At 37.6% G+C, this 14,585-nt stretch overlaps 1 protein-coding gene across 4 annotated transcripts; it reads left to right on the top strand.

Moving 5' to 3' along the window:
* The first annotated feature begins 283 nt into the window (after positions 1-283).
* LOC125250678 (tripartite motif-containing protein 16-like) lies at positions 284-11,551 on the top strand. 4 transcript variants are annotated; one of them, XM_048163392.1, is made up of 6 exons: positions 284-1,476; positions 2,986-3,081; positions 3,280-3,513; positions 6,778-6,937; positions 7,099-7,158; positions 11,496-11,551. In XM_048163392.1, coding segments are annotated over exons 1-6 (1,158 nt in total). In that variant the 5' UTR covers positions 284-870; the 3' UTR covers positions 11,498-11,551. The 4 variants fall into 4 exon arrangements, with proteins under 4 accessions (XP_048019349.1, XP_048019348.1, XP_048019346.1 ...); XM_048163391.1 differs by lacking the exon at positions 11,496-11,551 and adding an exon at positions 7,810-8,346 and having other exon boundaries at positions 287-1,221; XM_048163389.1 differs by lacking the exon at positions 11,496-11,551 and adding an exon at positions 7,810-8,346 and having other exon boundaries at positions 288-1,476.
* Positions 11,552-14,585: the final 3,034 nt, after the last annotated feature.

Here is a 14,585-nt window from a genome sequence, read left to right as displayed (position 1 = left end):
CAGCTTCCTAAACAGTTAAACCACATGAACACCAGCTGGGCCTAACTGGAAAACAGTTTGAACCACCTAAGACCAGCAAAGCTTAATCTGCTTTAATATGGTTTCAGCAGGTTATCTCTTCAGTTTCACTTCTGTTTCTGTTTGTTTCTCTCTCTTTCTTCCAAATTCTCACTTAACTGTTCTACTCTTGCAATTACTTTGCATGTATAGGTATAGCTAATGCATTTTCAGCATTATCTGATGGGTGAAAATGAGCGTTTTCGATATGTTTTGACTTGTGTAATCAGAATGAAATGAATTTTTTTTTTTTTTTTTTTTTAATTTGCATGACTGTCTGAGCGGTTTGGACGCTAGAATGTGCTGTATCATGCTTTTGGCACGAAAAGGCACAGATGGAAAATTCCACAGGGTGTGAGAGCGCCCTCTACTGGAACACATCAGTTTTACACGCTCAAAAACTGTGTTTCTGCACGACACTGTCATCTAGTGGACGTTCAAAGCAAGTCATTTTTACATTTATTCTTCCTCTATTAGAATTATCTGTTTTTTTGTTACTTGTACGGATTCTTTAACTACTAATATACGTAATCCAAATATCAGTAGTATTTAAATAGTATATCACAATTGTTTTCATGTAATCCCATTGCATAAACTTTCAAGAGTTAGAAAGTCATCAAATTAGCTCTCTGTAGCCTATCTTTGCGTTCTTACACTGTCTTACCGGGTCTGTCTATTATGATGCTGTTCTACGGTTGACATTTTATTATCTTAGGGACCCAACTGTTTGCACATGTTTCTTAAATACGGAAGCTGGAAAAGCCTCAGTTCGGAGAAAACGAAAGTTATGCAGTTGTCTCTCCACACACCAAAATGGCAGACGACAGCATTTTATGGTCTCAGGAACAATTTAACTGTTCAATCTGTCTGGATCTACTGAAGGATCCAGTGACCATTCCCTGTGGACACAGTTACTGTATGAACTGTATTACAGGCTGCTGGGATCAGGATGATCAGAAGAGAGTCTACAGCTGTCCTCAGTGCAGACAGACCTTCACTCCAAGACCTGTTTTAGGTAAAAGCACCATGCTGGTTGAACTGGTGGAGAAACTCAAGAAGGCAAAACTACAAGCTGCTCGTCCTGTTCAATGTTACACTGAATCTGGAGATGTGGAGTGTGACGTCTGTACTGGAGACAAAAACAAAGCCATCAAGTCCTGTCTGGTGTGTCTGAACTCTTACTGTCAAAATCATCTTGAACAACATGAGAGTTTCTTCAAAAATAAAAAACACAATCTAATAGATGCCACTGGACGACTGCAGGAGATGATCTGCCCTCAACATCAGAAACTGCTGGAGATTTTCTGTCGTACTGATCAGAACTGTATTTGTTATCTGTGTATGGTGGATAAACACAAAAACCACGACACTGTATCAGCTGCAGCAGAGAGGACTGAGAAACAGGTAGTGGAGAGTGGGGTAAGATGAGCCAGTGTGTTAAAAGAACACTCCACTTTTTTTGAAAATAGGCTCTTTTTCCAACTCCCCTAGAGTTAAAGGTGCTAAAGAGGATGTTTTGTTTTATACATTTTTGCAATATTACTTGAAACTGTCTTTACTAACTGATAAAAGACTATTTATTAGGTGCACTGAAAGGAATAATATTAATATACATCATCTGTGCACGAGGTAGGGCCAGATGCCAGATGTTTTCAGATTGGCCCTCTGGCTTGTCAATCACTGCCATGACGTTCCTTGTGCGAGACGTGCGTGGCTGCGCGCTCCAGTAACTTTCCACACTCTACAGGCGCCACATGCAATGTTTTTGTCAGGAGACAGGAGTAACAACTGCAGATTATGAGTTACCTGCGGTGAGTCTGACATAATCAATCCACTAACACGACACAGCGAATGCCGGTGTTCCAATACTCGTGCACGAGTTTTGGGAGGCATTCCCTCGAAATGAGCTGTGAAGGAGGGGGGTTGTTGTTACGCATGCACTCATTTCAAAAACTCACTAACATTCTTTGGTTTCTCAGTCGACGAAAAGATCCTCTTTAGCCCCTTTAAACAGTTGAGTTTTACCGTTTTCGAATCCATTCAGCCGATCTCCTGGTCTGGTGGTACCACTTTTAGCATAGCTTAGCATAGTTCACTGAATCTTATTAGACCGTTAGCATCTCGCTCAAAAATGACCAAAGAGTTTTGATATTTTTCCTATTTAAAACTTGACTCTTCTGTAGTTACATCGTGTACTGAGACTGACGGAAAATGAAAAATTGTTATTTTCTAGGCCGATATGGCTAGGAACTATACTCTCATTCCGGCATAATAATCAAGGAACTTTGCTGCCGTACAATGGGTGCAGCAGGAGGAATGATATTACGCAGCGCCTCTTACAAATGTCTCCATGGTTGCAAGGCACGCTCCCTGTGCAAGCAGGGGGTCACAGACATTGCGTAATATCATTGCGCCTGCTGCACCCATGGTATGGCAGCAAAGTTCCTTGATTATTACGCCGGAGTATAGTTCCTAGCCATATCGGCCTACAAAATTTCACATAGGTTTGATTCAGATTCAGTTAGATGGTCAGTTTACAGCCACCTACTGACTCAGCTCAACTTACCCCTAACCTGGGGTAAATTGATCCAGAGGAACACTTTTTTTTATAAGAAGCCATATTTTTAGAACCCTTTATCATAGAAACATTCTGATCATTTAAAATGATAGGAAACATCCTGAAATTCCTTTAAATACTTTCATTGTACTTCTGCCTCATTTTCCTTTATCTTGAGGACCACATAAGTAAAAAATGGCTCATCTTACCCCACTCTCCTATGACTTGATTTACCCAAAACAGCTACACAATTCATACATGGAGTTTCTTATTTGCAGCTATTTAGTTTTGTGACAATTTTAAACCTGCACAGAGTTTTACGTGTTTTTAGCATGCAGTGATAAAGTGAGGATTATTTGTCATTCCTGCAGAGTAAATTGGGTGAGATGCAGAGAAAATTCCAGCAGAGAATCCAGGAGAGACAGAAGGAGCTTGAGGATCTGAGAGAGGCTGTGGAGTCTCACAAGGTGAGTTTTGAGCAGAAGAACAACTGCTGGCTGCTGGAAGAGCTGTTTCAGACTCAGTTAGGTCTCTCCTCCATCAGTCAGTGAGGAGCCAGTGCTGGAGCTCTTTCCAGTCCCACTGAAGCCCACTGTGGGGAACAGGCTGTGTGAGGGACCAGTAAGAGCTGATTCTAATGCGTCTCTCTCTGTGTGTCCTAACAGCGCTCTGCACAGGCAGCAGCGGAGGACAGTGAGAGGATCTTTACTGAACTGATCCGCTCCATTGAGAGAAGCCGCTCTGAGGTGACACAGCTGATCAGAGATCAGGAAAAGACTGCAGTGAGTCGAGCTGAAGAAATACTGGAGCAACTGGAGCAGGAGATTGATGATCTGAGGAGGAGAGATGCTGAACTGGAGCAGCTTTCACACACAGACCATCACATCCATTTCCTCCAGGTAACAGAGATCTGACAAACAGGACAGTGATCTTTAGGAAGGGAAGAGATTGTGTTTTCCATCAAATGTTTCTGTGTCTTTAGCTGGTGTTTCTATTGTGTCTTTCCCATAGGAAAAAAAAATCTAAATTGAGATCTCTTTAACATCTCAAATGTTTCTCCTAGACAAAAATAAGGTTACTTTCACATAAAATGGAGACTTTTGCTTGAGTTTCCTGCTTCTCACATTTGTCTCCTGAGACAAAAACTTTAACACTCTCACAATGGTCTCCTTTAAAGTTTTAGAAGAGATCTCAACAACATCACACACTGTGCTCAGATTTTTCTCCTTACCTATAGACTCCAACTCACTCGCATTTTCTCCTCTAAAGATTCAGAAAATATCTCAACATCACACACTGTGCTCAGACGTTTCTCCTTAACTAAAGACTTTGGTTCTCACGTTTGTCTCCTCAGTTTAAAAGATGTATCTCATAAACTTAATATACTGTGCTCATATTTTTCTCCTTAAATAAAGACTTTGCTGCTCTCACAATTGTATCATGTAAAGTTTAGAAGAGATCTCAGTGTATTCCAAGTCAAATGTCTCAATGTGAACTAAAACATTTCTATCATAAAATATGTATTAATAATCAGATTAGTCAAGGATTGAGTCATAAGCCATTTAATGTGCCTTTCGGTAAAGAAAGCTCCAGGTCATTTCCTGTAGCAATTTTCCTGATAGCAGCGTCTTGTACATTACTATTTCCAGTGATGTGCCCTTTGCACAAAAACTGTACAGCTTTCTTATTGTATTAACAATTAAGAGTAACATTAACCTTATTTCTGCATATTTATATGCCGGAAATAACGGTCTGGTCTGTGCGTGAGTTTCAGATGAATTTACAGGTTTAAATATAAATACTAGGTTTACATATGACTCATTAAAGCCCTGACATTCGGTTCTATTTCTTTAATGAATCATAATGCGATCGTATTATTCAACGCGCTATTATTATGTTTGAAATATCAACCACTGGTCGGTGACCATAATGTTTGTATAAACTGTAGGTAACAACTGGTAAAATGTACACCTAGGTCATAAAAACCGTAATGAAACCTACACTTAAATATTTTCTTCTCAGCCATGTCATCAATTGCTCTTGAGCGAAATCTCCTCCCATCCGTTGTCTGATTGGCATTTCGCAAGGATTCCTGGATAGTTAAAGTGTGCGGAGCCTGCATCTATGCATCTACCGCTTCAAGGGTACAAAGGGGGCGCTGCTGAGCACACTTCAGAGCGTTAAAATGCTGAATGGGACGGCCTACGGACTCGTAGACTCGGCGAGCACGCGCAATTTAAGTCCACGAAACCGAAAGTCCACCTGAAGTGCGCCATTTGGGACAGGGCCATTATAGGGAGATGAGAGGGTCTGTATCTCTTACCATTGGAGAAAGCATAACGGCTAACTTAATCACATGTGGCACCTCTCAGCCTATTGTGTAATTGCAGTTACATCAGTTCCCGCCGTTCAAAACTCCTTCCCTGCGTACCGCCACAGCCGGAGCCTTAGCCTTATCTGTTACGCTTTTTTGGCTAAAGGTTGCAGGCTTGCCTTCCAGTGGCTTTTACACAACACCTATTGTTCTATCTGTTAAACAGTAATGCGGCACATTTGCTATTGGTAATGCCATAAATGAGTCCTACCTGTTGCAACATTCCCTAGTCTGCCTTCTCTTAAAAAAATAATTTTTATTAAGCTAATATCTACGTATAGTTCCAAACGAAAGTATTGTTTAGTGTAAAACATGCTGAAGATTAGCAAACAGGCTGTTGATTAATTAAATGATTAGCTATTTCCCCACAAAAGCTGTTTAATCAGCATAGTGAAGCCTCTCATCCATTGACATCCATTCAAAAAACAGTCCTCTGGTCTCCTTCCCTGTGTACCGCCAGAGGCGGAGCGTTAGCATTAGCCGTTACACTTTTTTGGCTAAAGGTTGCAGGCTTGCCTTCCAGTGGCTTTGGTTGGGCACTCCTGGGCTACACCATCTGCCACACCAGACCCTTCAGCTCCACCCACTTGTTCAAACTCACCCGAATTCTAATTGGACACACCTGCATCAGCCTGTTATCTCACCACATATATACAGCCATCCTTCCACTTCTCATTTGTCTGGTTTCATTGATACTTATCTGACCTCTCCAAGATCCACGGTCATCTATGTCCTCAACCGTCTTCTTCAGCTGTGTCCTTCACTGGACTGCTATTCATTCACTCCTGCAAAGATAGAGACTGTTACCTATAAGTTAAGTTTAAGCAAATCTATATGTTGCATCTGTTCTCTGCTACCATTGTTAATAAACTTTGTGAACGATCATACCGGTGTTGTCTTCTTTCCGCTGACAGTCTCTAGCTGAGGAGAAAAGTCTGAGCACAAATGTCTATAGTTTAAGGAAAAAGTCTGAGCACAGTGTTCAGTGTTATTGAGATCTCTTCTAAAATTTCAAGAAAGACAAGTGTTAGACTATCTGAGTCTTTGGTTTTGGAGAAAACTTTGAGTGCACTGTGTGTGATATTGAGATCTCTTCTAAAACTTTAAAAGAGACCATTGTGAGACTGTTAGAGTTTTTGTCTCAGGAGACAAGTGTGAGCAAAAGTCTCCATTTATATTAGAGATATTATAGATATTTGAAGTTTAGAGACAGTGTTTTGTTGCACAAAGATTTAACTGAGGAAATCATGACCTATATTTAAATGCATGCAAAATGGGTTGTACAAGACAAACTTTGCCATGTTAAATGAAGAAAAAGGAAGGCTGTGCAACAACCATGAAGCACTGGTACACTAGTATTACATTTGTTAAAAAGAATTTATCTTAGACTAAACATTGTACACTTGTCTATAATCCCTTGTATGGAATATGCGCTGCATAGGTTGAATTCAGAGTGATTGGGACACATTTTGCCTTTGAGATGACTTGGAAAATGTGTCTCAATTAACCTGACTTCACCCTATTTAATGCTGGGCAGTGAAAATAAATTTAGTTTCAGTATTTACAATATTATTAAAAATGTCAAATTTAACATGTTTCTCTTAAAATCAAATTGAAGACATCTGGGACCTGTTGCAAAAACTTCTTAGACTAGTCTTAAAAGTTAGTAATCTATTTTTTTTTTTTTTTTTTTTGATACTAAAATGAAGAATATATGAGAATCACAACTAAGTCTCATGACAGGAAAAGCAACCACTGAACATTTTTTTTTTTATTTGTGTCTGTGTAGAGTTTCCGGTCTCTCTCTGTTCCTCCTGGATCTACAGATTCATCCAGAATCACTGTCAGTTCTCGTCTCTCTTTTGATGATGTTGGTAAATCTGTGTCTCAACTGAGAGAGAAACTGGAGCATTTCTGCAGAGAGGAGATAGAAAAGATATCTGGCAGAGGTAAAACACTTATCCATGCTTTTATCAAAGAAATAAGTCATATAGTATAATATTTTAATGTTTTGTAGAGACAAAGCATGTCAATATCTGAATGTGACATGGTTTTCTCTTTATACAGTAGGCCTATGTGAATTATAATAATGATCTGTTGGTTTCCATAGTAACATACATTGTGATTATTCCTACCCCTGAACCCAAGACCAGGGAGGATTTCCTTCAATGTAAGTCTCTATTAACAAACAAACATACTGAAACTGAACAAGATTTAACCCACTCTATAATAAAATTGCAGAACAAAATCCATAAAATACACACAAACATCAGTTTAATCAATATCAACATCAATAAAGATTTTAATTTCACACAAGACTTTATTCAAATCAGTTATATTCCTTTATTATTAAATTAGTTTATTTTTCATTAACAGAACTATAGTCAACATATTAAAGTACTTAACAATAATAATTGTTACATATCGTGCTTTTCTCATTGATTCAATTCATATTGCAAACACCAAACAAAGGCCGAATTGCACGGGAAAGAAATACAGTGCTTATATGTTATTGCACATAAGTGATAAATGTAAAGTGCTCAAATGTTATTGTCATTGAATGCATGGCCTTGAATGTCAAGAATGTATTGTAGTTGGGCAGTGTTTTTTCATTTCCATTGTCTCAAAGTGCTTTGCATTTCTGCTGTGCAACTAAAGAGAGACCCAGACACACACAAAGTTTTATGATGACAATAACAGTGACACATGTAGTGAGGTCTTTAGGTTACTGTCCATGAAAAGTAAAATTTAAGTAAAAAAAGTATTTTAATGATTGAAATGTACTGATTTAAATGATGATTATATGCTCCGTCTCTGTCAGATTCACATCAACTCACTTTGGATTTAAACACAGTGAATAAAAATCTCCTTCTGTCTGAGGGGAACAGAGTGATTAAATACACTGACACAGTCCAGCCGTATCCTGATCATCCAGACAGATTTGATAGTCGTTGTCAGGTTTTGTGTAGAGAGAGTGTGTGTGGACGCTGTTACTGGGAGGCTGAGTGGAGTGGTAAAGTGGGTTTATCAGTGTCATATAAGAGCATCAGCAGGAAGGGACAGAGAATTGAATCTGAGTTTGGACGTAATGATCAGTCCTGGTGTTTGTTCTACTCTGACTCCAGTTGTTCATTCTGGCACAATAACAAACATACATCACTCCCTGTAGTCTCCAGCTCCTGTAGAATAGGAGTGTATGTGGATCACAGTGCAGGAACTCTGTCCTTCTACAGCGTCTCTGACACAATGACCCTCATTCACAGAGTCCACACCACATTCACTCAGCCTCTCTATGGTGGGTTTGAGTTCAGTTCAGTGTGGAAAAGTGGATCAAGAGTTAAACTGTATAAATTATAAATAATTATAATACAGAGATTCTACAAATATAAAATGTTTATTAGAAATTTGATAAATCACCAGCTGAGCTTCTCAATAAAATAAAAATCTTCTCATATGATCTAATAAAGACTGTTGAGCGAGAAAAATGTCGTCTTATAAAGATGAAATTTCACATTGAACAACCCACTGTACACACTGTTATATGGTGTTTTAAAAATGGGTTTTATAAAATCACTTGGACTATAAGATGAACTGAATTTTACCAGCTGAATCCTAATGCAAGTTTCACACATATGTAATTTTGTACTATTTGTGTTCTGTTTCAATAAAATGTAGCCCTTCATTTATTTTCAGGATGGCAGAAAAAATATAAAATTATTCTCTTTCAGATTTGTTATATTAAAGCCATTTAGGTGGTTTGGTTTGGCTGATATGTTTATTTGATCTAGACTTTTCTGTAGGTTTTGCAACAGATAGTTTTGAAAGACACCTATATTGTAATCCACAGTTAACAAGCAGACTAGAGATTATTAATCTACTTTGTTGACCAATATCAATAAGTTCAAAAATGCATGAAATTGTATTATTATAGTACAGTATCAATACATCTACAGTATCTCTACAGTATCTACAAAAGTGAGTACACCCCTCACATTTCAGCAACCATTTTAGTGTATCTTCTCAAGCGACAATACTACACTCTAAAAAATGCTGGGTTAAAAACAACCCAAGTTGGGTTGAAAATGGACAAACCCAGCAATTGGGTTGTTTTAACCCAGCGGTAGGGTTAAATGTTTGCCCAACCTGCTGGGTAGTTTTATTTAACTCAACTATTGTTTAAAAATTACTGTATTGCTTAAAGGTGCCCTAGATTATGTTTTTAAAAGATGTAATATAAGTCTAAGGTGTCCCCTGAATGTGTCTGTGAAGTTTCAGCTCAAAATACCCCATAGATTTTTTTTAATTAATTTTTTTAACTGCCTATTTTGGGGCATCATTATAAACGCGCCGATTTATGCTGCGGCCCCTTTAAATCCCGTGCTCTCTGCCCACAGAGCTCGCGCTTGCCTTAAACAGTGCCTTAAAGTTTACACAGCTAATATAACCTTCAAAATGGATCTTTACAAAGTGTTTGTCATGCATGCGTCGGATTATGTGAGTATTGTATGCTGTTATATTGTTTACATTGATTGTGAATGAGTTTGAGGCTATGCTGCGTGGCTAACGGCTAATGCTACACTGTTGGAGAGATTTATAAAGAAGTTGTGTTTATGCATTATACAGACTGCAAGTGTTTAAAAATGAAAATAGCGACGGCTCTTGTCTCCGTGAATACAGTAAGAAACGATGGTAACTTTAACCACATTTAACAGTACATTAGCAGCTAACGAAACATTTAGGAAAACAATTTACAAATATCACTAAAAATATCATGATATCATGGATCATGTCAGTTATTATTGCTCCATCTGCCATTTTTCGCTGTTGTTCTTGCTTGCTTACCTAGTCTGATGATTCAGCTGTGCACAGATCCAGACGTTCTGCCCTTGTCTAATGCCTTTCATAATGATAATGTTGGGAACGTGGGCTGGCATATGCAAATATTGGGGGCGTACACCCCGACTGTTACGTAACAGTCGGTGTTATGTTGAGATTCGCCTGTTCTTCGGAGGTCTTTTAAACAAATGAGATTTATATAAGAAGGAGGAAACAATGGAGTTTGAGACTCACTGTATGTCATTTCCATGTACTGAACTCTTGTTATTTAACTATGCCAATATAAATTAAATTTTTCATTCGAGGGCACCTTTAATTAAAATTAACCCAAAGTATGTTGGAAATGAACATTTATTAATGTTCAATTAATAATTATTAAACAATAAACATTTATTAAATTGCTTATTAATAAATTTATATTAATAAACTATTAAATTATTAAATTTATATTAATAAAATATTAAAGCTTATTAATAAACATTCACCTTTTGTCTATTATTGTTGCCTCTAATTGCATCTGGTTTTTAATTTCCCAACTATTTTGGGTTCATTTTAAGCTAGCCATATAACAATTTTTAAACAATAGTTGGTTTAAATAAAACTACCCAGCAGGTTGGGCAAACATTTAACCCAACCGCTGGGTTAAAACAACCCAATCGCTGGGTTTGTCCATTTTCAACCCAACTTGGGTTGTTTTTAACCCAGCATTTTTTAGAGTGTATAGAAATTAATATTGGATATATTTTAGAGTAGTCAATGTGCTGCTTGATTAGTAGTACAGATTTACTGTCCTCTAAAAATAACTCAACATACAGCCATTATTGTCTAAATAGCTGGCAACAAAAGTGAGTACACTCTAAGTGAACGTCAAAACTGTGAACAAAGTGTCAATATTTTGTGTGAGCACCACTGATATCTAGCACTGAAGCCAGCTTCTGCACCTGACGCACAGCACGAGGACTCAACCACTTTGATCGACCCTTGTGAGGTCTGTTCCGAGTAGAACCCGTCTTGGAAAACCTCTCTATGACCCTGGCCACTGTGCTGTAACTCAGTTTCAGGGTGTTACTGATCTTTTTATAGCCTAGGCCATCTTTGTGGAGAGCAACAATTCTAATTCTCAAATCCTCAGAGAGTTCTTTGCCATGAGGTGCCATGTTGAACACTCAGTGGTCAGTATAAGAGAACTGTACTCAAAGCACCAAATTTTAATTGCTCTAATACAAGATACACAAATTTGTATTATCATATCAAACAGACAAAAACATGAAAATAATGAATAGGACATGTGGCTTTGCATGGTTAAAAGATGTAGAGCTGTTATCACTTAGGGTGTACCCACTTTTGTTGCCAGCTATTTAGACAATAATGGCTGTATGTTAAGTTATTTTCAGAGGACAGTAAATCTGTACTGCTATACAAGCAGCACATTGACGACTATAAAATATATACAAGTTTCATTTCTAGTATTGTCCCTTGAGAAGATAAATACTAAAAGTTACTGAAATGTGAGGGGTGTACTCACTTTTGTAAGATACTGTATTGTTGATTTCTACAGCAAAAAAATATTTTACTTGATCAGCTTTAATGTGAGTCATAAATCTGCCTGCATTTTGTGTATTTCCACATTGTGATTGTGTGTTTCACCTGATGTATTCTGTTTCACCACAGGAAACACTCTGTAACTCTGGGTACAGTTCACTCAATAAATATCACTGCCAGGACAATTCTCTCAAGTGTCTCATTCTTGTCTATATTTTTGGACCAATTCCCATAGGAAAGAAAAATCAAAAGAGAGATCTCTTTAACAGGAGACAAAAAAAAGTCAACCCAGGTGAAAAAAGTACATTTCTATAATATACTTAAAGTGCTCTATTTCCGTGCACTAATTTTGTACTTAATATACTAAAAATTCTTAGTACTACTTAAGATCATCTTAAGAACATCTAAGTGTACTCAACTGTGCTATTTTGAGACAGCATGAAATATGAACTAAAATGTGCTTTTAATATACTATCTCTGTATTTAAAAAAATGTATTTAGATACTACTTTTGAACCCATAGTGTACTACAAGTATGTGCCTTTTTATCGTTTGAGTAACTTCAAAAGTTGCTAAAAGTTGCCAAATAAATTTTAAACATTGCTTAAAGGATTAGTCCACTTTCAAATAAAAATTTCATGATAATTTACTCACCCCCATGTCATCCAAGATGTTCATGTCTTTCTTTCCTCAGTCGAAAAGAAATTAAGGTTTTTGATGAAAACATTCCAGGATTATTCTCCTTATAGTGGACTCCAATGGCCTCCAAACGGTTGAAGGTCAAAATTAGTTTTAGTGCAGCTTCAAAGGGCTTTAAACAATACCAGATGAGGAATATAAGTTTTTTTGCTAAATTTATGGAGTCAAAATAATGCCGCATATATACGCAAAAAATAAAGTTTTGCAAAATAAAATAAAGTTTTGCAAAAGAAAATAAAGTTTTGCAAACGAAAATTAAAGTATTGAGGAAAATAAATGTGCTTTTTGCAAACAAAATAAAGAATTGCAAAAGAAATATCAATATCAATATCATTTGTGTTTTAACAACGTTTAGCTCACGAGTTATTAATCCGGGAAGCTCGAATCTGTGAATATATTACCAACCGAACTGCTTGACATAAGCACTGACTGCATTCATTTTTGAGTCCAACAAGTTCAAACTCTATGAGCCGCACATTATTTGTGTGCATTATTAACGTATGTTACTAACTAAAACACTACTGCCAGCCAGCGGGACATTAAAGAGGAAGTGTTTGTCCGAGCTCACAGCAAGGGAACGATTATAACTTTGCGAGGGAACGCAAAACATCTTTGCGAGGGAACGCAATCTTTGCGAGGGAACGCAAAACATCTTTGCGAGGGAACGCAAAACATCTTTGCGAGGGAATGCAATCTTTACGAGGGAACGCAAAACATCTTTGCGAGGGAACGCAAAACATCTTTGCGAGGGAACGCAATCTTTGCGAGGGAACGCAAAACATCTTTGCGAGGGAACGCAAAACATCTTTGCGAGGGAACGCAAAACATCTTTGCGAGGGAATGCAATCTTTACGAGGGAACGCAAAACATCTTTGCGAGGGAACGCAAAAGATTTGAAAAAAAAATTCCTCCCATCCCAAATTTTTTTCCATCACCAAGTAAAATTTCCTTCCTTCCCATTTTTTTTTTCTACCACCATGTCCCTTTAGGGGCTCCGTACGATGCCGTTTTCCCTTTGCGCTTCATTTTTCTGCGCGTCTCGCTTTGTGGCACTGTTTTGACGTGGGGGGTGGAGTCATGGGACGGGGGCGTGTACAAGATGCCTCCCTGGAAGTGAGGTCATCGGCCCGAGATGCAGCTCACTGATTCAGGTACTGTCGTGATGAGCAGAGGCTTGTGAGTGGATCGCTTCTTTTTATTCAATAGCATTAAAACATGCATGTTTTCGTTTTATTAACAAATGTATATGTGTATTAGCAGTGTTTGCTTAAGTTAAAGAAGTTGTTACCATGAACATCTGGCGTTTATTTCTCTCGATGTGTACACGTTATAGCATTAAAATGTGTATTGTTTCATTTGGTTAACTGCATGTGTATTAACAGTGTTTGTTTAAAATCTCTTAACCTGTGGGAGGACGCCAGCGCACAGAAGCGTTCTTTGTTCACATTAGTTCAGAGTTACTGCTAGTTTTAATGTAAAATAATGCAATTCACTTCATAAACTATAACTTACATCATTAAAGAGGTCTACGACTCAAGTTTCATATCGATCTCGACTTTTCATTTACATAACTCCTGGCATAAATTAATATATGACTGTCATTGTAAAAAAAAAAAAAATGAAGCTCGAGTCTTTTTGGTTTAGTTTTGCCATGAGTTTAATGCATAAACTAACCCGCGTGACCATAGCAATTTGAGATTATCAGAGATTGATAACATATTTTTTATCCATCCCACAGTCTGTTGATCGTGTCTTTTTATGTAATATATGTGCATATTAGGATATTATTATTTTTATCGTTATATATTATATCCAAGTGGATGCTGCACACTGGTGGTGGTTGAGGAGACGCCAGATGTTCATGGTAACAACTTCTTTAACTTAAGCAAACACTGCTAATACACATACATTTGTTAATAAAACGAAAACATGCATGTTTCTTCATGCATTCTTCATTTTATTCATGCATGCTATTGAATAAAATGAAGCGATCCACTCGCAAGCCTCTGCTCATCATGACAGCACCTGGATCAGTGAGCTGCGGCTTGGGCCGATGACGTCACTTCCTGGGAGGCATCTTGTACACGCCCCCGTCCCATGACTCCACCCCCCCACGTCAAAACAGTGCCACAAAGCGAGACGCGCAGAAAAATGAAGCGCAAAGGGAAAACGGCATCGCAAGCTCAAACTAGACTGACACGCAAAATAAAAGCAGCGTTGCAAATAAATTAATAGATATGACCATGGAAAATATCTATTGCAAAATAATTGCTTTTCGTGCCGTTTCATTTATGTTTTGCAATTCTTTATTTTTGTTTGCAAAGCTTCATTTTTTTCCTCCCAATACTTTATTTTCTTTTGCAATTCTTTATTTTTGTTTGCAAAAAGCACATTTATTTTCCTCAATACTTTAATTTTCGTTTGCAATTCTTTATTTTCTTTTGCAAAACTTTATTTTTTTGCGTATATATGCGGCATTATTTTGACTCCATGTAAATTGGCAACACTGGCTGTATCATGC

The sequence above is a fragment of the Megalobrama amblycephala genome, linkage group LG17 (assembly GCF_018812025.1).
Source record: "Megalobrama amblycephala isolate DHTTF-2021 linkage group LG17, ASM1881202v1, whole genome shotgun sequence".
In the NCBI taxonomy this organism is placed as follows: Eukaryota; Metazoa; Chordata; class Actinopteri; order Cypriniformes; family Xenocyprididae; genus Megalobrama; species Megalobrama amblycephala.
This window is presented reverse-complemented; position numbering and strand designations above follow the sequence as displayed.